General features: G+C 50.1%; 6 protein-coding genes across 6 annotated transcripts; 5 read left to right on the top strand and 1 right to left on the bottom strand.

Annotated features, from left to right (window-relative positions):
* Nucleotides 1-796: 796 nt before the first annotated feature.
* Nucleotides 797-2,828, bottom strand: STL1-5 (Sugar transporter STL1; the record flags this gene model as incomplete). The annotated part of the gene is made up of 5 exons (XM_032020261.1): nucleotides 797-1,230; nucleotides 1,282-1,957; nucleotides 2,016-2,119; nucleotides 2,173-2,231; nucleotides 2,284-2,828. 5 exons carry the CDS (start codon nucleotides 2,826-2,828, stop codon nucleotides 797-799), a joined length of 1,818 nt encoding a protein of 605 aa, XP_031882586.1.
* Nucleotides 2,829-5,028: 2,200 nt separating this feature from the next.
* OpS4-5 (FAD-dependent monooxygenase OpS4) lies at nucleotides 5,029-6,777 on the top strand (the record flags this gene model as incomplete). The annotated part of the gene is made up of 2 exons (XM_066153484.1): nucleotides 5,029-6,318; nucleotides 6,769-6,777. 2 exons carry the CDS (start codon nucleotides 5,029-5,031, stop codon nucleotides 6,775-6,777), a joined length of 1,299 nt encoding a protein of 432 aa, XP_066007241.1.
* A 2,446-nt stretch (nucleotides 6,778-9,223) lies between these two features.
* metXA (Homoserine O-acetyltransferase) lies at nucleotides 9,224-10,363 on the top strand (the record flags this gene model as incomplete). The annotated part of the gene is made up of 2 exons (XM_032020264.1): nucleotides 9,224-10,119; nucleotides 10,171-10,363. 2 exons carry the CDS (start codon nucleotides 9,224-9,226, stop codon nucleotides 10,361-10,363), a joined length of 1,089 nt encoding a protein of 362 aa, XP_031882584.1.
* Nucleotides 10,364-11,808: 1,445 nt separating this feature from the next.
* On the top strand, nucleotides 11,809-12,902 carry RED1-1 (NADP-dependent oxidoreductase RED1; the record flags this gene model as incomplete). The annotated part of the gene is made up of 2 exons (XM_032020265.2): nucleotides 11,809-12,570; nucleotides 12,624-12,902. 2 exons carry the CDS (start codon nucleotides 11,809-11,811, stop codon nucleotides 12,900-12,902), a joined length of 1,041 nt encoding a protein of 346 aa, XP_031882585.2.
* Nucleotides 12,903-14,648: 1,746 nt separating this feature from the next.
* Nucleotides 14,649-16,971, top strand: PLT2-2 (putative polyol transporter 2; the record flags this gene model as incomplete). Its single annotated transcript, XM_032020266.1, has 9 exons — nucleotides 14,649-14,795; nucleotides 14,874-15,253; nucleotides 15,310-15,933; nucleotides 15,989-16,160; nucleotides 16,208-16,302; nucleotides 16,359-16,492; nucleotides 16,545-16,604; nucleotides 16,661-16,753; nucleotides 16,808-16,971. The coding sequence occupies 9 exons, from the start codon at nucleotides 14,649-14,651 to the stop codon at nucleotides 16,969-16,971; spliced, it is 1,869 nt and encodes a 622-aa protein (XP_031882536.1).
* Nucleotides 16,972-19,801: 2,830 nt separating this feature from the next.
* ANK1-5 (Ankyrin-1) lies at nucleotides 19,802-25,261 on the top strand (the record flags this gene model as incomplete). Its single annotated transcript, XM_066153483.1, has 10 exons — nucleotides 19,802-20,444; nucleotides 20,508-22,375; nucleotides 22,429-22,443; nucleotides 22,528-23,196; nucleotides 23,250-23,796; nucleotides 23,860-24,098; nucleotides 24,156-24,566; nucleotides 24,626-24,778; nucleotides 24,838-24,922; nucleotides 24,981-25,261. 10 exons carry the CDS (start codon nucleotides 19,802-19,804, stop codon nucleotides 25,259-25,261), a joined length of 4,911 nt encoding a protein of 1,636 aa, XP_066007240.1.
* Between the last annotated feature and the right edge of the window lie 156 nt (nucleotides 25,262-25,417).

Below are 25,417 nucleotides of genomic sequence, written 5' to 3'. Positions count from 1 at the left end.
CTTCGGTTTGCCTGATGATAAGACGTAAATCGTATCGAAGTTCTGAGACGAAAGATTGCTGAATGTTGCTGAATGTTGTGTGATATTGTTTGTTGCTACTGTGGGTTTTCTGTACTGGCACGATTTGCTGGACTTGTCTCGAGTCAATACCATAAGACTACTCTTATAGTGACTGCGAAGCACAATGAGGATATTGCCTTCTCTGTCTTGCATGAACAACTGGCTTCATTATCGACTAAGGCAGAAGAAGAAGGCATTGTTCGAATCCCTGCGCCTCATCCACACAAGAGACACTGTGACGGCGATTCGAAAGGGGACCACAGAGACACCAAAGGACTTGAGCCCTTTGTACTCGACATCACAATGTTATTGAGCAAGTTTGAACCAACAAAGCAGTTGTTTTGGCTGGACGAAGAACATTGCCTTTATTTACTGTTCAGACTAAATGAGAGAATTTCAGTTTTCGCATCCACATGCTTTCTTTCTTAGTCACAATGCAAAAGTTATACAGTCTCAATACGATGACCAAATGCTAGCTCCATCGTTTGCGTTCTTGAACGGCTTGAATCTATCGTCGATCAATGGTAAAGTCTTGACTTAAGCGTAGGTAATGAAAGCTTCCGCGGGCATTTTCATCTCGATTTCTTACATTGACATGATGCACCTCACAAAAGGACGGATGGAAGGAACGTTTTTGCGTATAGTTCAATTCCAATTGGCCAAGAAGCTAACTATATAGAGATCTACCTAATAGCATGTACTGCCATTGAGACCGTGCATTGCCAGTATGCGGCACTCAATGCCTTGTGTGATGACTGTGCCCAGTCATCGGGCGCGTCATGGGACGAGCATCTTCAACCTGCTCACTGGAACCAAAATACTTGTCAAGCTCGCCTTCAAGCTCGTTACCCTCAATGTGTCGCATTTCCTTCGCACGCTTGACAGGGTTGGCGCCATCAGCGTGCGCGCTGGCAAAGATAACATCCAACTCCTCCAGACTCCGGCCTTTGGGCTCAGGGAAAAATAGCCAGACGCACGGAATGATGGCCGCGTTGAAGACGGCAAACATGACATATGTCTTGTATCCCAAGTTGGCAAAGGCTGGAGGGGTAATCATGACGATGAGGAAGTTGGAAAGCCAGTTGGAGCAGGTCGACAGGGCGTTGGCTTGGATGCGAATGCGAAGGTTGGTGATTTCGGCAGGGTACAGCCAGGTCATGCCGAGCCAGCCTTCAAATATGTGAGCGAAGGAGATTGTGTATGTTTGCATGGATTACTTACCAATTGCGAAGAAAGAGTTGAAGACAAAGAGGAAGACGGTGGCCGTTACACCGTAGCGGGTCTCGAGGTTAGGAGCCCCGTTGTCTGCGACAGTACCTGTAGAGACGGTACCCGCCAGGATAGCCATGGATGCCATCATGCCAAAGGCACCGAAGAGCATGAGCTTCCGTCGACCAGTCCTCTCGATGAGGGGCAATGCAACGAGCGACGCCAGGAAATACTCAGTGCCGTTTGCAGCTGCGAGAAGCCGCGACAGTTCGGGGCCAAACCCAAGAGAATTCTCAAAAAGGAAGCCAGCGTAGTAAGTGATGAGGTTGATACCGCAAATCTGTTGGAAGAATTGCGCGGCGATTCCGAGTAGCGTTCGACGAAGGTTTTGCGACGGTCCGTTAGTGAGGAGCTCCTTGTACTGGAAGCCACCGCCCTGACTTTGGACTTCAAGTGCCTCCTTGATTGCCTTGACTTCCGTGGTGACATCCTCATGATCAATAGGCTTGCCGAGAAGACGCGCCGTGACCGCACGGGCTTCTTCGGTGCGGCCCTTCATCGCGAGCCATCGGGGTGAATCGGGGAGATAGAGAAGACCAATCATCACGATGATAGTGAAGAATGACTGGAAAGCGATCGGAAATCGCCAGCGAATCGATCCCTCAAGGAAGTAAAAGCCATAGTCAACCTAGATAATTACGAGATTAGAATCAGAAAGGTTGCAAGGGAATAGAGAGATTACTCACCCAGTAAGCAATCATAATGCCTCCAGAGATGAGAGCTCCGGAAAGGGTGATGAGAAATCCACGCTGATGAGGTCGTGCGCACTCGGATTGCCATGTGGGAATTGCTGCAGGCCTGTTAGCTATGCTAGTGACGACCCAGTCAAGATAGGAAGCTTACTTGAGGTTACCATGCCATTTCCAATTCCGCCAAGGACTCTGGAAAGAGAGAAAAGAATGCTTGCATCATGTCAGTATCGTGTCTGCGATGGAGATGAGGGACACAACGTACTACTCGTGAGAGCCGGCTTGCATGACGGTACTGATGACCATGATGGCGCTGCCCCAGAAAGTAGAAGACTTGCGACCCCACGTCTCTCCTTTGAAGAGAATGAGAAGCGCGCCCAGGAAACATCCGATCTGATAGACAGCCACGGCAGCAGCCTGTGTGTTGGGGTCTCCAGTGCATTGGCTGTAATCACGCTGCGTGCTTTCGGGATAATCAAGCCAGCACAGGGGATTCGACTTTTCCAGTGGAGTCATCAACACGATACTCTTCTGAAAATCATCCAGGGTGAGGAGGGAGCTCAATACGCCCTGGTCGTAGCCGAACATCAGAAACCCGCAACTCGCTATGAAGCCAATGCACCAGTTCAGAGTCTGGCCCTCGAGAAGCTTGCCGCGAAACTTCAACTCGGGAAGATCGCCAAGCCTGGAAAAAAAGCCTCCCTGAGACCTGGGCTTCTCGTTCACCACGCGACCGCTGTCGGCAGACGAAGACGGGCTTGGGCTCCCGCTCTCGCCTGAGCGTTGTTGTTTCTCTTGCTTCTCGGCCATGATCATGCACGTCCGCGATGGTGTGGGAAAGAGGAAAAGAAGGATGATCCCAACAAGACTGGGCAGGTCTTGGAGAAAACGTGGCTTGGGGACGATGCGCGTCTTGTACTCGCTCACTTCTCACCTAGAGTGTTGCTTTGCACCAGCATCGTGGGGCTCAATGAGACAGTCCCCGATGAAGGATGACTTGGCTGAGGTCATTTAGGATGTGTGTGGGCGAGCAGGCGCAAACAGAATGGAACATGCTGCTCGAGGTCTACCAACAATATCCACAAATAGCTCCAGAATCGCGTCTTGGTGTTCTTGGGCGTTGGCGGTGTTGGTCCGAATTTCTAGTCAGCCGCGGAGAAAGGCCCGAAGTACGGCCTTCCGGTTGACTTCAAAGGTCGAGTAGCCACACGGGCGCGAAAAGTTTCCGGCTCTTGCCCGCTCAGCAGCGACGATCAAAGGAACCCTGCATTTCTTGGGCTCCCAGGAAAAATGGCCAAGCCAAAGAGATAATGCCTTAGGAACTCCTCCAAACAAGAAGTTGGCCGACCGACGAGCCTCAAAAACTGCTTGCAGGTCACCAGTTGGTGGTGAGATTTCGGCTTGATGTGGATATCATAACCAACGCCGAGTCCGAATAGACGACGGTGAAGCGGCATTCTCCCGTACGGATTGCCAAAGAGGGTAACCCGAGGCTGGGCGAACCAAGACATTGAAAGAAATGACTGAGTGCAGTCAGCTGAAATGTCAAGACCTTTTATTCTCGGCGACATGGATGAATGACGTTGGCCAAGTTTAAGCTTATTTCTCTAGTTGGCTAGTGGTGGGGGTTTGATATCCACGATATCTTGTCCCTCCACTTCCAAGTCAAACATATGCGGACCTCCCGCTTGGCAGTCTTGGTTTGAGAGCCTGTTTGGCTCAATTCCTTTCTCCCGCCCCGAACAGAAAATTCCAAAGACGCGCAATTGGCGTGTATTTTAAAAAGAAAAAAAAAAGTTGAATCGTACAACGCCGTTTGGAGGTCGTTGGATAGCTTGATACTAGAAGAACGTCTTGGCGAGATTTGATTGCGTAATCACGCCGTTGCTCTGTACTAGGGCTTTTATTTCGCAGCTATCCTCGTCAGTGGTCATGAATGTTACCAGATCTCAGGTCTTTTGATGTTTCAGGGATTCTTCCCATGGCCTAAATTCATCGGGAGGTGGTAGAAAACTTTCTTAGCTGGGAACTCGGCTGGGGTATGGGGAAGCGAAGCTGCCAACACGTCTTGCCCAGGAGAAACCCCCACCATCTCCACTTCGTCCAGAAAGTGGGAAACACCAGATCTGCAGGATCAGCCTTGAATCCCCTTCACTCACCCAGGGGGTTTATGGCACTGCCTGCAGTATGCCTCTCGTTCCTGACGAATGGTCCCGTGTCTCAATGAGCCCGACCTTTTCTTCCATCGGTCCATGCATACTGTAGGGCTTGCTCCAATGAAATGCACGGCTCCCAAGAATCTCCCAAGAACGATTGCCAAGTATGATTCGCTATTGGTTGGTTGGTTGAACTGACATATCCGTCGTCGTGCAGCCAATGCTACCTTTTTATCACCACGCTCAATAATTTTGACGAGAATCACCTTCTTGATAATATTAAGATTTGCCAGTGGAATTCTCCAGTTCCCCGCGGTTGATAAACCTTGGCCCAAGGTCTCATCGTAAACAATACCAAACTTTGCCTAAGCTGTGCAGCAGCAGATGAACTACAAGAGGAACCTTATACTCAACCCCATCGATTCGGATGAAGGCTTGTTCTTTGGTAGCCGACACGACGCACAATAACCGCGCGCAGGCAGAGGCGCGTAACTACTACCTGACTATGGCGGGGACTTCGGCGAATTTAGGGTGGTCTTACAGAAACATTTAGGCACGTAATAAGTCATGCCATGTACCCTGTCAGAAGAGACTAATAGATATCGTGCCTAGCAGAACTCTATCCCATAATTCAATCACACTAGCAAACCTTTCTCAACGGACTTCGGCGAATTAGAAAGCCGTGCCTTCGGATGAACTCTGTAGTCAACAAATATTCAACGCGCAATATAATTATTTATACCTACTAGTTGCGGCCTCTCTGAAGCCTGATATATCGTCTATCCTGGGGAGAAAACACTCTCGTTGACCTGCTGAGGTGTCGTCCATGAGCCATCAATACTGACCGAGTCAACATGTCCTCGCAAGTTTCGTTAACAATCATTATCGTTGGAGCCGGGCCAGCCGGGAATACGGCGGCGGCCGCTCTGGCTTCTGACGGGCATCAAGTAACTGTCCTCGAACGCAACTCGCAACTCCAAACTCGTGGAGGGAACCTCATCGTCCAGCCCTCCGCCGTGAAATGCCTCAACCTGATCGGTGTTTCAGAATCTCTGGACAAGGTAGCTGTGGAAACAGTCAGTGAATTTCTATGGAGATGGAAAGACGATGCGCCATTCACGGAAACAAAGGCAATTCCCGATGGGACGATCCGCAAGCCTACCGACAGGCCATCACTGCAGCGAATCACCTACGAAGCTGCCATCAACGCTGGAGCCAAATACCTGTTTAAGAAACCTGTCTTTAAAATCATCGAGGAGCAGAACGACAAAATTCTAGTGATGGCGGAGGATGGCACCGAGTACTTGGCTGATATGGTGATTGGTGCCGACGGTATTAAGTCACGCGTCCGGGAGCTCATGTTTCCTGGACATGACATGAGTCCTATCATGACACCCGAGTGTATCTTCCAGACAGAGGTTGATATCGGCAGGGTACAGAAAGACCCAGTGGCCGCTCCGCTGGGCGTTCGCTCGCACCATCTCATGTTCGGCCCCGGACTTTACTGCGTCGGTCGGCCGACAGCTCATGGCACCGTTCGCATCCTTCTATGCAATCTGAATTATGGACTCCCATCCGAAGACGCGGATTTGGGTGGAACTTGGAATTCGGACGGCAACCCCGAAGAGATCCGTGAAATGTTCAAAGGGTTCGGTGCGCCGCTGCGTGCCTATATCGAGTGTGTGATACGTGGGGGCTACCCTATTGACAAGTGGCACATTGCCACAGCACCAAAGATGAAAACTTGGCTGGGATTTGGGGGAAGCTGCATTCTTCTGGGGGATGCTGCGCATGCCATGTTGCCGCATACTGCTCAGGGAGTGAGCCAAGGCATAGAGGATGGCTTGACCCTGAGTACAGCCCTCCGCTGGCTCGACAAACGGGAAAATCTGTCTGCCATTTTGGGAAAATGGGAGACCCTCAGAAAGCCACGCGCTGAGAAGATGTTTGATGTCGGCCACCAGAACATAGCCATGTTCACCCTTCCAGATGGTCCGGAGCAAGAAGCTAGAGATCAAAAACTCTTAGCGACGGGTTTCACTGGCCAGCCAACGGACTGGGAAAGCATTCAAATGGATGAGAATGCCCCAAGAATGACACCTCAGTATACGAAATGGGCCATGTGCTACGACGTGGTTGCAGAGGTAAGTAACATTACACATCATTCAACTTCTCATTCAATGCACGTGCTGATGGGGAGTACCGACCAGACCAATAAGATATTTACCTAGCACCGCGTATTCTGAGAGACGACCTTTCCGGGGAACCTGTGGAGCGATCGGGTTGCTGTGCTAAAGGAGTACTGTATCAGGGGAGGAAGCATTTCCTCAGCAGCACGGAAGGGTGTGCGATTGATGTACTAGCGCTGTAGCGCCACTGATTTTCAATTTGGACCAAATTATCTCTGATTCCTTTTCTGATCGATAAATGGATTCGAAGCTGTAGATCCCCTAGATTGGGGTATCGGGAATGCGGCATAATGGTGGGTTCGCCGAAAGCTTGGCCATCACCAATCGGGATGAGTCCCCTGATATCCCGAATGCTAGGAGAGTCTGTTAAATTGGAGAGTGTCATCCATGATACTAACATAACAGCATGTCTAGGATGCCTGCGCCATTATCCTTGCTCTAATACGGAAGCAATCAACCAGACAACGGCTTGACAAAAGTATTGCCGGTACCAGACTTCATCGCTCACATCTCGGGGCCAAAGAACCATCGCAGAGTCACCAGAAGGGCTCATTCGCGAACGAAGATACGTAAATAACAGTAAGTCTCGAGCTTCAAGCTGGCCCACGATCAGTTTATAGCTTGTACCTACCCCAGTCAAGTCGGCTTCTTGAACCCGGAAAGACTACATACAGGCTAGTCGGCTCTGAAATCGGGGGCATTTCCAAATAAAGCCATTTTTCATCCATAATACCTCCAATCGGATTTCTCATCTTGACAAATTCTACGAATTACAACCATGTGTTTCTCTCTCAAGCAGATATTCGGCGATAACTCGCGAATTCCTGGTGCTCTTCTGTTCCTTCCACCCGAGCCGCATCCCGAAGAAGCTGTCCAGGGTGAACTAAAACATAAACGGCTGCGGCAAATACCATCTGCACGCCGTCCAGAACGTAGACTTAGGCTTCGTGCGAAATGATGAACCCTCCATCGCCTTGAAGATACTCGATACCTCTAACAAGACTGCGCAGCAACATCGCTCCAGCAACCCAGTATGTAACGTGAAAATATCTTGGAGCAGAGTCAACTATCAACCCGGCCTTGTAGTCCTGCGACCTGCTCTTCTTTGCCAATTGGTCAGAAACCAGGGTCATATTCAGAAAGAGACAAAAGGCTGCAAGCTGTGTAATTAAGCCTGATATAATCAACGTTTTCCCAAGTGCGATGCCTTCAGGGTCGCCTGAAGCAGGCTCGGCCGAGCCAAAGACCTGAGTTACGAAACAACCCAGCTCAACAGTGACAAAGACGAACGTCATCAGTCGTGGTGGGATAACGATACGATCTCTCAAATGGAAAACTCTGATGCACTCTGTTCCACAGCTTGAGTTTTGGGACCGTAATCATAGAAGCTTGATGTAATTTCAACTACCACGGCGCCTTCATTTGATAAGTTCCCCAAATCGGTTTAAACGAATGTCAATTTGCTGTTCTTGAAAGGGATCAATGCCAGAATCATAGCATGGGTGTAGTACTTTGTTCGGTCAATCAGATCATCAGTCAACAGGCCGACTGAACCTCTCGTCTGCTTCGAGTTGACGTGACCAAACACTGCATCATCGGCATGTCCCAGTTCCATTCCCTGACGCAGATAGTTGGCTGATTCTTCCGGCAGATAATAGGCTGCACTGCGTGCCTTGCCCATCTTTCCTTCGCGATTCGCAACCACGATCCATGCAAAGTTTAGATACGCGCCGTTTGCATCCTCCGGGACTTCGACGCCTCCTTCAATTCCGACCCAATAGTCTGCATCCTTCTCAACCTCCTGAGCGTTCCGCACCCGAGTCAAAGCTCCCAGGAGCGTCTCTTTGTCGGAGAGCGGTTGGTCTGGGACACCGGAGGGGACGCTGACTCCCTTGAACTCAAATTCGCCAGCTAGAGCTAACTCAAAGCCTTGCTTTGCGGCATTGATTTTGACGGGATTCTTCGACGAGACGACAACGACTGACCGCTTTTCGGAAGACATGATGACTGTTTAGAGGAACTCGTGAGCTTTGGTTCTTGTGGCGTTCTCTGCCTCAGATACTCAGACTTACAATTTCTGGAGATTTAAAAGCTTAATGCTATGATGTTCTTCTAGCAGCGTGTAGTGAATTCACTTTGCAATCTTTGACGAGCCGAAGTCGACGTTTTTGTTAGACGGGCTCGTTGCGTGAGTCACTCGGCGAACGAAAATGTGGGTGGAGTTGTCCTAGCAACTAGCGCTTCAGTTGACAGCTAGGTATTTTGCAGTAGCACGAAGGTCAGTTGCTTCACTCAAGGGTTTAAGTCAAGCAGAACGACTAGCAATTGAGTCTAGAAACGATCATCTCACGATCATCAGCATTGGTAGTGGATCGATCAGTGGTCCGTCGTACCAACTAGATCTCAGATTCCATTCGCTGGCCCCAAGTGGGCATTGATACACTGTTTCGAACCATTCCAATTAGCGGGCTTTTGCATGAAGTCGATTAAAAATTTCAACTCTACCAGGATTAATGATTGCGCCTCCTGCTTGTTGCGCTACGAATAATGTCTACACCCACGGATTGCTGATAACGCCTCTTCTTATCAGTGATGATAGGGTAGGGCGTCCTTGACAGTTTGACATCAGCGTGCATGATAACGATGAGGGGTATGATGAAGTTGGGGTAGCCAACCGTTGGTTTCCGTTTTCAACCGCCTGGCGTCGATGGCACATGATAAGATTCACTGACTAAGGCAGCGCCTCAAAAGCCCAGCGCTATCTAAATCCCCTCTTTCGCAAACAGTATCACCTTGAGTATAAATCAGTTTGATTTTGATTGGAAATTTGTCTCTCTGATTGAACAGGTGCGACGTAAAAATGTCTGAGATCAAGAAGTACACCCTTGGAGATTTCCAGCTTCAGAGTGGCGAGGTTCTACCTAGTGCCTGGATCGCTTACAAGACTTTTGGCGACCCTTCTCTCCCAGCTGTTGTGTATCCAACTTGGTATTCGGGAGCGATTGCGGACAACGAATGGCTGGTCGGCGATGACAAAACCCTGAACCCGAAGGACTACTTCATCATCATTCCGGCGCTGTTCGGTAACGGCCAATCCATCAGTCCCTCCAACTCCGACGTCAGCCCATTCCCCGACATCACCTTTTACGATAACGTCCGAGCCCAGTATGAGCTTGTCACGAAAGAACTGAAGATCAAGCACATCAGAGCGGTATTGGGATGGTCCATGGGTGCGGCACAATCTTTCCAATGGGCGACGCAGTATCCCGACTTCACGGACATCTGTGTCCCCTTTTGTGGTGCCGCCAAGACCGCGCTGCATAACCAGGTCTTTTTGGAAGGAGTCAAAACAGCCCTGTTGGCTGCCAAAAGAACCAGTTCCGCAGGTAGTGCAAAGGGACGCGTCGAGACCGCTGAGCAAAAGAAGAGCCTTCGCATCTGGTCTGATGAAGAGAAGGAGGTTGGCTTGAAGGCCTTTGGCCGCGGCTACGCGGGCTGGGGATTCTCTCAAGCGTTTTATCGACATGAGCTGTACAAGGAGCATTACAAGGCAAAGGATCTCGAAGAGTTTCTAGTCACCTTCTGGGAGAAGTGGGCTTTGAGCAAGGATCCAGAGAATTTGCTTGTCATGCTTCAGACTTGGCAGAGTGGCGACGTGAGTAAGCAAGAGCCGTACAACGGTGACTTCAAGAAGGCGATGGCCGCCATCAAGGCGAAGACATTGGTGCTGCCTTCCAAGACCGATCTCTACTTTCCGTAAGTACCCGCTTAGCCTAGTCATCATGCCGAAAAGCTAATTTTATGCAGACCGGAAGATTCTGAATACGAAGTTGCTTGCATGAGCGATGGTGTAGGAGAACTGGATGTCTACCCGTCCATTTGGGGACATTGGGCCGGAGGGCCCCCAGGAAACTTCGACGATGTAAAGTGGCTGGACGATCGACTGAAGAAGATTTTCGCGACAGCGCCGAAGAGAGAGACAGCGCCGAAGAGAGATTGAAAGTCAGACAGGAGGTCGTTGTATCGAAACATGAAGATTGAGCCTTAAGCCACCAGCTAATTCACCGTTGTCTTGATATTTTACTCCCACCCTAATATTGTCTCATACACTTGAGTCGAGGTCCGCATGTACTTAAGACATCTTACCCATAAATACAAGGTTATTGTCATCTATGCAGTAACCCAAGACCAGTAGGAACTTCGCTCAGATGGCGACACGAGCCAAGTCCCGATACATATGGAGCACGCATCAAGCAAATGCGAGTGCACAGCTGCACGGCAGCTACAGTTACAAATTCTGAAATCCCTGTGCCAATTGAAACAGATGTTAAATTAGTACACTTGACAGTTTCATCCATAAATATCAACTATTTTTTGAATATTTCTTAACAACAGTCATCTTGAAGCTGACTGTGGTTGCAATCTCAGTGATATGTACCAATGGGCTTGCTGCCCTGGTGAGTCTATCAAATCCCACGTGTCAAGTTATTCTCATATTGAGTCTAGAGACTTGTCTATGATTTCACAGCCTGACGGGCTCGCAACGAGAGGCGAACCGGCACTAGACGGCGCCGAGTATCCTCCATGGAAGAGAGCAGATGCCGATGGCTCCTCTTTCAAAGAGTGTAAGAGAGATCGTGGTGCTCCTGATTATGTCAAGTTCATCGGCTGGAAGAGACAGAGGCAGCAAGGTCTCATTGCCCACATTTAGGCCGAGAGACATGAACCGACAGTTATGCGTACCTTGGATAAATTGTAGACATGATGGACATTCCATAATTATCAGAATAATTTGACCACAGTTGAAAAACTCCCTGTCCCCTTCGTCTGGACAGTGATACTTTTTTCATTTGATTCTCTTAAATATTTAATGATTCGTCAAACATGGTTGTGATGATTTTGATGAGGATATGAATCAATGCATTATGTTATTGTATTCTACTATCTATTCCTCAAAATCTAGGATCTGTATGAGCGGGGGTTGCCATCCATAGCGGCTGTGAGGCTCACTGGCAGTATAGTGCTGACAAGTACGTACGCTCAAGATTGTCGAAAAAACAACATCGTCCCGGAAATGTGTTTTCCCCACTCCACCGAAAAGTCAATTCCAGAATCCCTTAGACGCAGCTAAACGATGGATAGACTCCAACGATGGTACGATGTCCTGATGATTAATCCACAGCACGTCATCTTGACTCGTATCGTTCTCGGATGCGATGTAGCTGCGCAAAGGCGGGGTTCGACCGTGGAAAGCGCGGTGATTAACCCCGACGGCGATAAAAAGAGCTACAAATCGCACAAACATGCCTCGGCACCTTTGCCTTTCTTCTCTGTGCACCATTACGTCAATGCAGCATATCGGTAGGACTCTGAGTTGAAATACATTTCACATATTTCTCTCTGAAATCTGCCAGATTACCCGAAGTCCCTCTCAACTCAGTCACCATGACCCAGAACAAGACCCTCATTTTCAAGAAAATCCCCACGGCACTGCCAGTGGCAGGGGAGCATCTTGTAGTGGAGGACCGCCCCATCGACCTCAACGATGCCCCCGAGGGCGGTCTCGTAGTCGAGATTCTCTACGCGAGTTTCGATCCGTATCTTCGCGGCAAGATGCGTGATCCCAGCAAGAAGTCCTACTCGCCTCCGTTTGACGTCGAGGGGCCCATCACGAACGCGACCATCAGCAAGGTTCTCAAGAGCAACACCCCCGACTTCCCGGAGGGCAGTTTGATTGTCGTCCACACGCCCATCGCCGAGTTCGCCCGCGTGACCCCCACCGCCCTGCAACAGGCCCGCCAGGTCCACAACCCGCACAATCTCGACCTCGCGCTGTTCCTCGGGCCGCTGGGCATGCCGGGACTCACCGCCTGGTCCAGCCTGCACAAGATCGGACAGCCGAAGAAGGGCGAGACAATCTTTGTCAGCTCCGCTGCTGGCGCCGTGGGACAGGTCGTTGGCCAGATTGCCAAGCGCGAGGGACTCACGGTGATTGGCTCCGTTGGGTCTGATGAAAAGCTTGAGTTCATTACCAAGGAGCTTGGCTTCGACGCTGGATTTAACTACAAGACTGAGAAGCCTAAGGATGCGCTGCCTAAGTTGGCACCTGAGGGAATTGATATCTATTTCGAAAACGTGGGCGGCGATCACCTCGAGGCGGCTCTTACGAGCATGAAGGTTGGCGGCAGGATTCCTGTCTGCGGAATGGTAAGTTGAACCAGGGTGCCCGGTAGAGATGGAAGAGACCTAACAACGTGCAGATCGGCAACTACAACGTCCCGCCTGAGCAGCAAGAAGGCATCAAGGGTCTGATGCAGCTCGTCTCCAAGCAGATCACCATGGAAGGCTTCCTCGTTGGCAACCCTAAATTTGGCCCCGCTCACTTCAAGGAGCATCAAGAGAATATGCAGAAGTGGCTGGCGGACGGAAGCGTCAAGGCCAAGCTCTCCATCACTGATGGTATTGACCATGCAGCTGATGGCCTCATTGGCATGCTTGTTGGCAAGAACTTTGGCAAGGCTGTGCTGAAGATCAAATAAGATGTCTCAATAGCTGAAGGCAAACAGTACAATAAAAAACACCTGATAGTTAGCTGTAATCAGTTTCATCGTGCATCTCATACAGATGATGCTCACTTAAGTTGCCCTTGCATTTGGTTGCCCTTGCATTTGATTGATGACCCTGCAGCCAATCAAAGAAGGTCCGTAGTATTTCGTTCTCAAAACATCACTTACAGCCCGCCCAACCAATCTTCCATGTCTGAGATCAAGGTCAGGTGATATGCATATCACGGCCGTAGCGGCTATCGTCGGGCATCGACAGCAACAGGCTAGAGCCCAGGAAAGAAGTACGCGCCCGTCCAACTTTTTCGGCGGGATAGGATGAACTAACTGGATGATTTTCGTCGCAATTGTTCAATTGCGGCACGCGATGCGAAACCGTCGACGTCAAGTTGATCTCCAGACACCCACATTATAAGCAGTTCTTCAGTGATACGTGGTGATCTTGAAATCTGGAGATTCTGGAGATTCTGGGGGTTTTCTCTGGGGATGTTTCCACTAAAAGCCGTCCCACGTCAGACGCGTCCCACCTTTTGAACCAAACTCAGGCTGGCATCGCGCCGGCCCAAAGCCCTCAGTCTGTACTGGAACGCAGAGCCTCCAGTGCATCATTTAAGCTTAATCTAGAAATTGCCGGTGCTAGGAGTCAGCAATGCGTAGGGCGCAGGTTAATATGCGATGACTTTTTACGATGGAGATCGTGGTATGGTTCTTCAATAGGTCAATGGGCGTGGCTCCGTGAATCTGGTAACGCGGTGTTCGTGGGCCAACAGTGAGTGCAACATTGATTGAAACACCATCGCCCGGGATGCCCTCCGCGTTCGTAAAGCGCGCCAATCATACCCAAATCAAGATAAAGGTCTCCAAGACCGCCATTTCCTTGGAACCTCACAGTCTCGGGCAAATATGCGGGTGGGCGGACTCTGTCCGGTAGAAGGAATATGACAAAAAGTGCCTCGTTCCAAGGTAATACGCCATTGAGTGTCATTCATTGCTACGCTGGGAATAGCGGATGACAACCGTCGCACACACGGCCCACTATTGTGAACCTATGGCGCAGGTTTGTGTCTCCGTCACGCTCCGATGACTTGGGGAGGCATGCCGCATGTTTAGCCGATGACGGCCACGGCACCCAATCAGCTATGACGACTGTTGGAAACACGGCTCGACCATCCTCGACGGGACTCCTCACTTGGAGGACGCAAGGCCAAGCCACGGTCAGCGACACTAGCCTTGTCGGTTCCCACTCTTTCATCTCCAACGTCCCAATGAAAACATGCAAACTCCTGCGAACGCGCGCTCCCAACTGCCTCGAGAGGTCGAGTTCGCTGACAAAATTGGGTCCAGCTGGGCCCCGATGTCCCCGACGCGCCCAAATATCAGACGAGGGGGAATGAGACGGATGATCATCTCCTCATGTTGGTGCCTTTGGTGCCTTTGATGGATGGATCCCCATGCTTACCCCAGTGCGGAGAGCGGGGGAGCAGAAGCGTCTGGGGTTTTGGTGTTGAAAGCATGATTAATGGAGCCGCCTCTTGGAGAGACACTCTCTTTGCCCTTCTGCCAGGAAATATATAAGACTTGGCCATGGTCGTCCCCGTTGCTTGGCCCTACTTGGCTCACTTGGCTCAACGTTGATCAATTGGCGCACGTCGCACAATCCCGCAGTGAACAGCCTCAATTTCTGGATCCCGCCAAGCTAATCTGAACGCTGCCAAGCTCACCATGGGAGTCAACGAAATCGACACCGTTCCTCACTCGGACGGTGCGTTCGAGAAGGACACCGGGGATCTGAAGCCCCAGACGGAGCTCGCCGAGGGGCTTGGAGGTGGAAAGGCCGCCGCCCTCAACATCGTCGAGAACCCGCTGAAGGTGAGTTTTGCGCCAAGATCTAGGATCATGAATCGAGAAACGCCCCCGAAAATCCGCTGACACGCCGCCTTCTCGCAGCGCAAATCCCCACAGCAAACCGTTGAAGACGCGGTGGCGTTCGCCGAGAGCCACAACCTGGGTGAACATGCCGCCCTCTTCGGCCGCGCGGCTATGGTCGCGCGCGACATGAACAACTTCAACGACGTCGCAGACCTCTCCGAGGAAGAGCGCCGGGCGCTCGAATACGAGCGGGACCACAAATGGCACGGCCCGAAGATGCTGTGGTATTCGATCGGCCTCTGTGCCATCGGAGCCGCCACGCAGGGTTGGGATCAGACTGGTTCCAACGGTGCCAACCTGACATTCCACGAGGCCCTTGGCATCGACAGCGGGTCTTCCAGAGACGAGTGGCTCATTGGTCTGATCAATTCCATCATCTTTTTGACGGCTGGTCTGATGTTGGTGACATTCGTTCCCCGGTTCTTATCGCAATTGCTAACCACGCGCATCGCAGCGGCGCTTTCATCGTCGACCCTCTCAACCACTACTTCGGCCGACGCGGCGAGATCTTCATCACGGCGCTTTGCCTTACTGCCACCCCGATCGGCTCCGGTTTCGCGCAAACATGGCAGGGTCTCTTCGCGGCGCGTTTCGTGATGGGCATTGGCATCGGCGCGAAGAACGCCACCGTCCCCATCTACTCTGCTGAGATGGCTCCCCACCGAGTCCGCGGCGCCCTCGTCATGTTCTGGCAACTCTGGGTCGTCGCAGGCATCTTTCTGGGTTTCTGCGCGAACGTCATCGTCAAGGACACCGGCGACATCTCCTGGCGACTCCAGCTGGGCTCGGCCTTCATCCCATCCTTCGTCTTGGCTGCTGGCATCTTCTTCTGCCCAGAGTCCCCGCGTTGGCTCATGAAGCACGGCCGCCATGCCGAGGCTTTCAAGTCCATGTGCAAGCTTCGCGCGCACAACATTATTGGCGCCAGAGACTTCTACTACTCGTGGGTTATCTACGAGGAGGAGCTCAAGGAGGCTCGTGGCGCTGGTTACTTCCGCCGCCTTTGGGACTGCTTCTCCATTCCCAGAATCAGGCGTGCCAACTACGGTGCTAGCACCGTGATGCTTGCCCAGCAAATGTGCGAACCCTTCCAACCTTGATTATACCTAAATTTGTTATGCTGACCCAAGTAGGTGCGGAATCAACATCATCTCTTTCTACAGTTCTACGATTTTCGTGAACGCAGGATACTCGCCCGTGGAGGCCCTGTACGCTTCTCTGGGTTACGGCGCCATCCAAGTTGTTGCGACGATCCCTACCCTGTTCCTCATTGACACGAAGGGCCGTAGGACTCTCTGCATGATCGTGAGTCAACATGAACCAAAGTTGTTGAACATGACTAACAATTCTAGACCTTCCCTCTGATGTGCATTTTCCTCTTGGCTGCTGGTTTGTCCCTTTTGAACCCCACTACAGATCGTGGACCAAAGATTGGACCGGTCGCTCTGTGAGTATCACCACTCGTATGTATGGCTTACCTAGGCTAACACTCTTGCGATCCAGTTTCATCTACCTGTTCACCATCTGTTACTCCCTCGGCGAAGGCCCCGTCGCTTTCCAGTACTCCGCCGAAGTTTTCCCTACCATCCAGCGTGAGCAGGGAATGGCCTGGGTTGTTTGCATCAACAACACCTTCGGTAAGTCTAGCAACAGTTCACACTTGGGATGTTAGACTAACAAGTTGTACAGCTGGTATTCTTAGCTTGACCTTCCCGCGCATGAGCACTGCCATGACTCCAACTGGTGCCTGTAAGTGTTCCAAGTGATTTGGGTCCTAAATTCTGCGACTGACCTGTCGGCCACAGTTGGCTTCTACGCTGGATTGAACTTGATTGCCTGGTTCATGATCTTCTGTTTCGTCCGAGAGACCAAGCAACTCACCTTGGAAGAGTTGGATCGTAAGTCGACCTGTCCTCACCTGCATTGCGTCGCGTTGCTAACCCTACTACCAGAGGTCTTCTCCGTCCCGACGAAGCAATTCATCAGCCATGAGATCAAGTACTCTATTCCCTACTTCTTCAAGCGCCACGTCTTCCGCCAGAAGGTTCCCAAGCCTCCCGCGATCATCGCTGTCGCCAGCGAGTCGAAGAAGGACAACGGTTCCAACTCGGCTTAGATTTGACCGATTGCGCGTGGACATATTTTGTGTGGAGGAATACCCAGGACGTCGGATGGATGTGTTGTGATTGGTTCACTCGTTATGAGATATCCCAAGACTAGCATCGATTGAAACTCTGACTCATATCTCGCGCCCAGAGTTTGATGCAAAATGTTTTCGAGATGTAGGTCAGTAGTATTAGCATGGAAGGCAATACACCATTTACTACCCCCGTACTTACTATCATAATCCTCAAACAAATTTAATTACGGTAAGCGCTGGTCACTGTAAAACTAGGAAATCCGCAGCATGCACGTGCAAACAAGCCCAAGCCAACAAGAGCACAGACTATTCTTGTTTTTTACGAGATAATCTTCCCTTCAATTTGTGCGTTTCACTAAAACAAGCTGTTCTTGTGAGATTCTCTACTGCCTCTTCTATGAATGCAGGATGGATCCATTTGTACCAACGAATTCTGAATTTTTGAAGAACCAATGACCGGTCGAGACCCAAAACCAAGGCCCATTTCGATTTTCCGGTGTGAAGGGAGCGAAAGCCCAAAGCTACCGTCGAAGGCCGTGGACAACTCACTATTGACATCAAAGTTCCATCACGCCTGAAATGTCTTGACAACAACAATCATCCTCGTCGTGCCTCTGACGCACGGGGCTCCATGGGACTTCATGTCATGTCTTAGGAAAATACTTCAGAAGTCTAAAGACGCGTCTGGATTACCGTATCACGTGTTGTGCCGAAACTCAACCCTCAGTGTTCCGAATCGTTCGCATATTTCAACGTTCAATTCCGACGTCACTGCGTCCCTGTTAGTTCTAGGGACTTCGAGCGCCTGTTCTTCGCTCCCCAGGACGGAAGGAATCCTCGACCCCTTTGACTAACGGCAGTCTCGCAGAAGAGTCTCAATACTAAATCCCCGGAACTTTCGGTAAAGACACGAGATTTGGTTGCTCGATCGTCTAAATCCAGGTTCCAAAGGCAACTGGAGCATTCAAAATGCCCATTAGACGCTCTTCGCTGATTTTGCAACCGTGTAAGGGAATAAGTAGGTATTCATCCGTGATCATCATCAACTGCAGAAAGTTTCTGCATAAGTCTCGAGCTCATTTCGCAACCCGAATTCGGCCTCAGCGTTGTTTCAGATTGGAATTGAAGTGCCTAAGCTGATCGAAGGCTTACAGATGAAGTCCGCGGCCGGGTACTCCTCCTATGGTAGCTGACATCAAGCAACCAACAATCGCACATCTCTTTGATAAGATTTTTGAAGTGTGCATAGTTTGTTGGGTCGATGGTAAATCCTGCAAATGGTGCAAACCGTGGAGTATCTTGGTTTCTTACTTGTAGTTCGGCTTCAGTTCTAAAGCGAATCATTTGATCCGAGCTACTGACCACTCAAGCGAGGCTCGCGCTTATGTATTTTTCAGCCCCACTCGACCGCATGCAAACTGCGAAGAAAAGGGTTAGGAGGCAAGAAGGATTCAATATCTGAATACGGAAAACTTTTGTGGGTGTTTCAATATTTGGACGCACTGGGTTGGTAGAAAACCGTCTCATGGGCCTCCATGGATGGCTACTACTTGTTGCTACGTTGAGGAAATCATCACGCTGCCAGGAGGAGGCTAATTTCGCTATTTATCAGTCTTGGTTAATTATCATTGAATTCAGTCTCTTCCTTGCGGTTATGACCACTTGGAGTATCCAGTTTCAAAATTAATTACCACAATCTTCACCGTGCGCTCCAGGGAAGACTTGTCCGATCCCCATCTCCGCAATGGAGGCACTTTCCAACATGCAACATGTCCCAAAGGCTGCCGCCAAAATCGCTTACACCTCTTAACTTCGTGAAACTGAGCCCGCTTCCGGGAAATGGGGGGTCTGCAGAGAGACGCCACAGTGCCACTTTTTCCCCCCAAACACTAGAATGACATAGGAAAATGCTCACATCTTAATTGGTGAACACGGCGGCTACAGCTCATGCACAAGATGGATCCTTATTGTCTGAATGATAAGGTCTGCCAAGGAGGACAGGCTCCAATATTCCCCATCCTGATTCGTAGTCGGGCAAACCTGCTTAACAACGTATTAGCCAAGATGTGAGGGGAGGCCGGCCTTATGCGGCCAGTTCCAAACTGGGGTTCTCCTTGCGAAAGTGAGGCGAGCAGTCAATTTGTTGTAGAAAAGTGAGGCGAACAGTCAAAACTTCTGCAAGGTTTGATACTTTCCAACAACTATTCACGATTCTGTCAACCACACCAGGGTAAATCTCAAGAAAGTGCCAATTATCTAAGAGAATCAGTGGCTTCCAGGCGATTCATTCCAATGTGCTTCTGCCATGGGTTCTCGCAGTGTCTGGGTAACTGATGTCAAAGTCACGCAGAAAACCTCTACGGTGATTATTGTGTGTTTGGCATTGCCTTTTCAGACAACGGAACCAGACACACACAGCACACTTGGATGTCATCAATTTGGTCAGCTTTGACGATCGGGCTGCAGAAAAAGTCCAATATGGTAAGCAGCTTGACATGGCTATCCGTACCAATGATGATTACAGCTCTCAGTGTCACAGCATTCAGCTTCTGCACGACGGTGGGGACATGACCTCCCAGCAGGGCCGATATCTGACGAAGTAATTTGGGAGGGGATTGATGGGTTTGGAAATCAGTGCGTATGTGCCGTCGTGGAAGTGTTAAAACGCTCTCTTGACCTCAGCATGTTCTCAGCACGCGCCTATTTGGAGAGACTTGAAAGTACCCCGGCAATCGAACAACCTTGAAAGAGTCAAAACTGAACTTGAACTCATCTTTTATCTTGGCTCGAATATCGATTTTCTGTCATGGCCTCAGAAACGAACCCAGGCGAGGAGCGGTTCAGCGAAGACGTGCACGAGTTAGCCCGTTCGACTGGCGATGGTGAATCTCCTGATCCTGCTCACGCAGGTGGCCCCTTGAGCGATCGCTTGCCACTCATACGACAACTCTTACCAAAAGTCAACGCGAGTGAATATCTTGTCGACGATACAAACTCTGTCAGACTCCGCGAGATTCTCCAGGAGAGCTCTCTTGCCACGGCTTCATCCGATGGTGGCACGACCGCTCTCCATATCGTAGCTGCCCACGGAATTGTATGGGCCGCTGAAGAGCTCATCAATGCCGGAGCGGTAGTGTCCGCGACAGATGAACTTGGGCAAAAGCCTTTGCATGTGGCATGTAAAGAAGGGCATGCCGAACTGGCAAACCTGCTCATAGAGAAGGGTGCCGACATTGAGGCCACGCAGTTCTCTCAGCCCACTCCTCTCATCGAAGCCTGCTGGAACAATCTTGACAATGTCATCGATCGACTTCTCGAAAATGGGGCTAATACTCGAGTCACTGACAAGGATGGATGGTCTCCTCTGTACTCAGCAAGTCGCCGTGGGAACGCGCCCATAGTCCAAAAGCTTCTCGACAGAGATAAGTCAAACATCAACGCTATTGAATGTGTTGAGAAATCAACTGCACTTCATACAGCGGTCTAATTTCATCATCTTGATGTTGTTGCAGTCCTGTGTCAGAATGGTGCTTCGCTTGGTGTCAAAGACTACAAAGACCGTACCCCTCTTATGGTAGCCATTGAAGAGGAATACGCAGATGTCATGGAAATATTGCTAATTCCACGTTCGAAGGGTGAAGATATCCAGCTCGAGACGCGGAACAGCTTGGGACGCACTCCTCTGTTATCAGCGAGTATCAACGACTTTTTGGATGGAGCGCGTCTGTTGCTAAAGGCAGGCGCAGACTGCAATGTTCAGTCACACAGCTCTGAATCTACACCTCTGATCTCTGCTGCCAGCTGGGGTTGTGCAGATATAGCCCAAGCTCTTCTCGAGAGTAAGGCTCAGATCAATGTCAACATGACGGATGAGGATCAGCAAACTGCATTGCACCATGCTATCTTGGAAAAGCACGACGAGATTGTCAATTTACTTCTTAAGCGGCCTGACATCCAAAAGGACCTTGCTGAGAAGCGTGGGCGAACGGCCCTACATCTGGCAAGGGAACAGGGCAACAGAACTATTGTCAGTGCGCTTTTGGCGGCGGAGGTGGATGTGAACGCAGAGGACAAACAAGGAAGAACAGCTCTTCATCTAGCCGTTAGTGCGGAATACGAAGACACAGACGGATCAGATTTGGCTGCGCCAGAACCTGGTGACATGAGAGCCAAAGACAGACCCAAGAGAGAAACTCGGCCTAGCCGTCATAGTTCTGTGGTTCAACTTTTGTTGGCCAAGAATGCTGACCGATGGGCTATCACGCACAAGAACGAGACGGCTATTCATCTCGCAGCAGCATGTGGCGAGCCTCATAGGCTTCAAATCATCTTGCAAGGCGCGGAGGAACGGATGCTTTTGGTCCAGGACAGCCAGGGTATAAGTGCCCTTTGCGCCATTTTTAAGTGGCACATGCCTGAAACTGCAGTCGGAATCCTAGAGAACTCAAACATACTTGGTACAGCCGACTTTTACTCCAGCAATCTGGTGGACGATGTGCTTGTTTGGGCTGCAAGAGATAGAGGAACCCACTTCATTGCCAAATGGCTTTTCAGCGCCAGATCAAACAGAATGAAGACGGCACCTCCTCAATCCGAAAGCTGGGGTGCGATTCAGTGGGCGGCGCACGAACAGCTTCCGCAAACGCTGTCGCTCCTTATCTTTAGCTCGGCTGGAACCAGTGAAACCAACGATGCGCTGAGATTAGCCTTGATGTCAACCTTGACGTTGATCCAGTTTTCCGACCAGAAGGTCGTGGGCGACAAGCTTCCGCAGGTGTTATGGTTGCTTCTTATTGCTTCTGAGCGAACTCCTAAGATTGTGGCTGAAGTTCGCGAAACAGCTAAATCGCTGAAGAATCTCAAGAACAAGCCGCGAGCCCCACCGAAGAAGTCGAATAAGTCAAAAGATCTCTCAAGAACAGAGACACTTGCAAATGTGGCGAAGGGAAAAAGCCAGGAGAAAGGCGCTGGTGGCATGAGCAAGACAGCCCACAAGGTAGAACAAGCCCAGCCAGCGCAAAAGGGTCTCTTGCTGGAAGATATGGAAATTATTGGGGATATCCTACATGATCCTCCTTTTGGACGGATCCACAAAGATGTCGAAACCTACGGGCTACCACAGCACGGCAAGGACCTCGATAGCGTACTTGAGAATTTTCGGGCCACTATTGTGCAGTTCTACAAGGAACAGAATGTTTCAGGGACACTACCGAGAAAACGATCAGTCAAGGAGGTCATTTACGATTCAGGACCAACAAAAATCATGCAAACGGCCAATGACATGCGAAAGGCTATTGCGAATCTTAGCAGGGCCGATGGGAAGATCTCAGAAGTTGAGATTCAGCCTGAATTCACATGGGTGCATTTGCCATCAACAAACGTGAGTCTCCTTTAGATACATATGGCTTCGAGACTTATGCTGATTCGGCACAGATTACCTGGATGAATGTGAGCACCCAAGGGCAGACTTCCAATGCCACAAGACTGTGAACGGGGTCAGATGACAAAGAGCTGTACTTACTAGCCTCGCAGGACCTTCTGAATAGAATCATGAAGGACGGGGGTTATAAAACCCGCGAGTACCACGAATTCAGATCGTTTTTCCGAGACAGCTGGGTAGAGGTCCCAGACAGAAAAGCGGCATCAAGGATCATGAGACCGCGAACTATGGTGATGCTTCGGGAGGATATGACGAATAAAGGACGCGACGGCGAGAAGACGACCGATGAGAAGACAACTGATGAGAAGGCGACTGATGAGAAGGCGACTGATGAGAAGACGACCGAAGAGAAGACGACCGAAGAGAAGACGACCGAAGAGAAGACGACCGAAGAGGAGACGACCGAAGAGAAGACGGCCGAAGAGAAGACGACCGAAGAGAAGACGGCCGAAGAGAAGACGACTACAAAGCTGAAGGCTAAAAAGAAGACGACTAAAGATAAAACGACCGGAGAGAAGACGACTGAAGAGCCGAAGGCTAAGAAGAAGACGACTAAAGATAAGACGACTGACATCATGGCTGGTAGACACAGAGAAGTCATGGACGACTTAAACGGCGAAGAATGGGCCAAGAGACAAAAGAGTGATACCAGAAGTTCTCAAATGAATACCGTCCATAAGATGACTGAACAGAGCAGGGCTAAATCTGAAGGACGTGGGTTTGAGGATAAGTTTAGCTCAGTGGCTGCATCAGATATCTACGTAAGTTTGAACCGAACTTCCGTTAGTCCCTCGACTATAACTATTAATTACAGATGCCTTATGTATGCTTCTCAACCTATCACCCTAGACTAGAAGATCTAGAAGCACTTCTGAGCTCCCAGAGCCAGGCGGACACCGCTCAAGAGGCTGCCTCGCAGGCGGACAAGACCCAACCAGACGAGGTCCAACCAGACGAGACCCAATCAGACGAGATTCAGCCGGGCAAGATTCAGCCGGGCGAGATCCAGTCGGGCGAGATCCAGCAAAATAAGGAGACCACAGATTTTGAGAAGGCATCGGAGGATTACAGAATGTTGTTCAAAGCCTACCAACACCATAAAAACTCGGTCATTCACAAATCACCAACGCTAGATGAGTGGTATTACCACTTTGACGATGACAAGACGTCCTCCCTAGACAAGCGCGAGCGTAATAAGACGCAGGTTGTCACAAAATTCATTTCAGACGCCAAAAACTCCCAAAGTGGGGATCAGAAAATTGAATCTTTTACTGGCGAAGGAAGTACCAAGCCCGAACTGGAAAACAGTCCATGGACTTTACTGCGAGTCAATCAGCTTTGGGTGTGGACCGTTGATAACAGTACGGCTTTCTTCTTATTCTTATACCATACTCCCTTGCATTGCTAACACCGGCGATATCTAGAATGGCTCATCACCGCTAATTCTTGCGTGTTTGACAACAGCCATGGTGACTTAGTAGAAGAAATTCTTGACCAGGTCAGCAAGCAAACAGAGTATGGGGGCAGTTGGTCTCAGCCAGGCTCCGCAGTTGAGATGAGCAGGTTGATCGTGGAGTACTGCATGGGCCACTACGAGAAGCGGCCAAAGGCTGCGATCCCAATGTCCATCGGCCAAATGTTTTCAAATCATATGAATCAAATTGTAAGCCGCAATCTATTCTCTTTCATGATTTTTGGCGATTTATTAATAATGAAACAGGGGAGGGGCGAGACAGCTCTTTTCGTAGATTTTAGCTCTCGGACTAAAAGCTGGCAACCACAGGGCAACGGGGAAAGCCACACAGCGAAGAACTCACACGACGCCTCCCTAGAGGCCGTATCCGAACACTTCCAATCTCAACAAATGAAGTCCAAAAAAGGGGACTCCGAGGCAGAGACGGCCCGTGAAGAAATCCGAAAAGCAATCAAAAAGGCAGAGAAGCTGTACAGCAACATCAAAGATTTTAGAGACGAGCTAAACATTCTCAAATCCGTTGCCCAGCATCAACTGACCGTTCAAAAAGGACTACCTGTTCCTGGAAAAGAGGTACAGGATGCGGACCTCTTGGCAACTTATGTTCTGAATGACATTCGGGAGTTGGACAACGTTGCCGAAAGAATCCAGTCAGCTGTGAGTTTGACTTAATCTTAATTAAACTGAGATCAGCTCATAATCTTGATACCAACAAGGTGAACACAACTCTCTCACTTCAGCAAAGTGAGTTTGCCAACTTCCAGGCTGGTGTATCTGTCAACCAAGCAGCTTCGGCGGCGGAACAGGCAGCTTCATCGGCGGAGCAGGGGAAAATACTCATGGTCTTCACATTTGCCACCCTACTGTTTGTAAGCTCTCCCGAACTTTGTGGATCATCAGCAGCCTGTATACTGAGTGCCACAATCAGCTTCCCTTGTCTTTTCTCACATCTCTTTTCGCCTTGGATGTCGCCTCATTCCTGCAAACCCCCAGCTGGGCTTTCGCTGTGATATGTAAGTTGCGCATACGGTAGATTTTGGGAGCTCTGTGGCTAACAAAAAGCCATATCAGTCTTGGTTTCTGTCGCAGTTTCTGTACTGGTGGTACTAGGCGTCCTTTACTGGAACAAAATCTTGGTGCTCGTAGGGTATGGGCGCAAAACAGCTGCGAGATCAACCGGCAGCGGTAGTAAAGATAGGGAGCGGGTTGAAAGTATGGGAGACCCTCCTCAGCCCGGGGCAGGAACTACGACCGGCACTGAGATTGGTCAATGGGGGCTGCGCGACTGCTTCAGACGTCATGCAGTGAAGCGGAATGACGTCGAAGCAAATGGTTGGGTACGATCACCGTGAGCAATTCATATTGAGGTCCTCATTTGAGACGCGGGGTTTAGTCTTCTAATTACCTTACAGTAATGCACGCATCATACCCGTAGAAGATACGCAAGAATTGTAATTCTGCTTAGCTTGTGAAGATAGTTGGCTTGATTTCATCATTTCCTCTGCCAC

This window comes from Colletotrichum fructicola (assembly GCF_000319635.2).
Source record: "Colletotrichum fructicola Nara gc5 chromosome Unknown KSG_Nara_v1_contig10, whole genome shotgun sequence".
Taxonomy (NCBI): domain Eukaryota; kingdom Fungi; phylum Ascomycota; class Sordariomycetes; order Glomerellales; family Glomerellaceae; genus Colletotrichum; species Colletotrichum fructicola.
The sequence above is the reverse complement of the archived record's forward strand: the minus strand, read 5'-3'. Positions and strand labels throughout refer to the sequence as shown.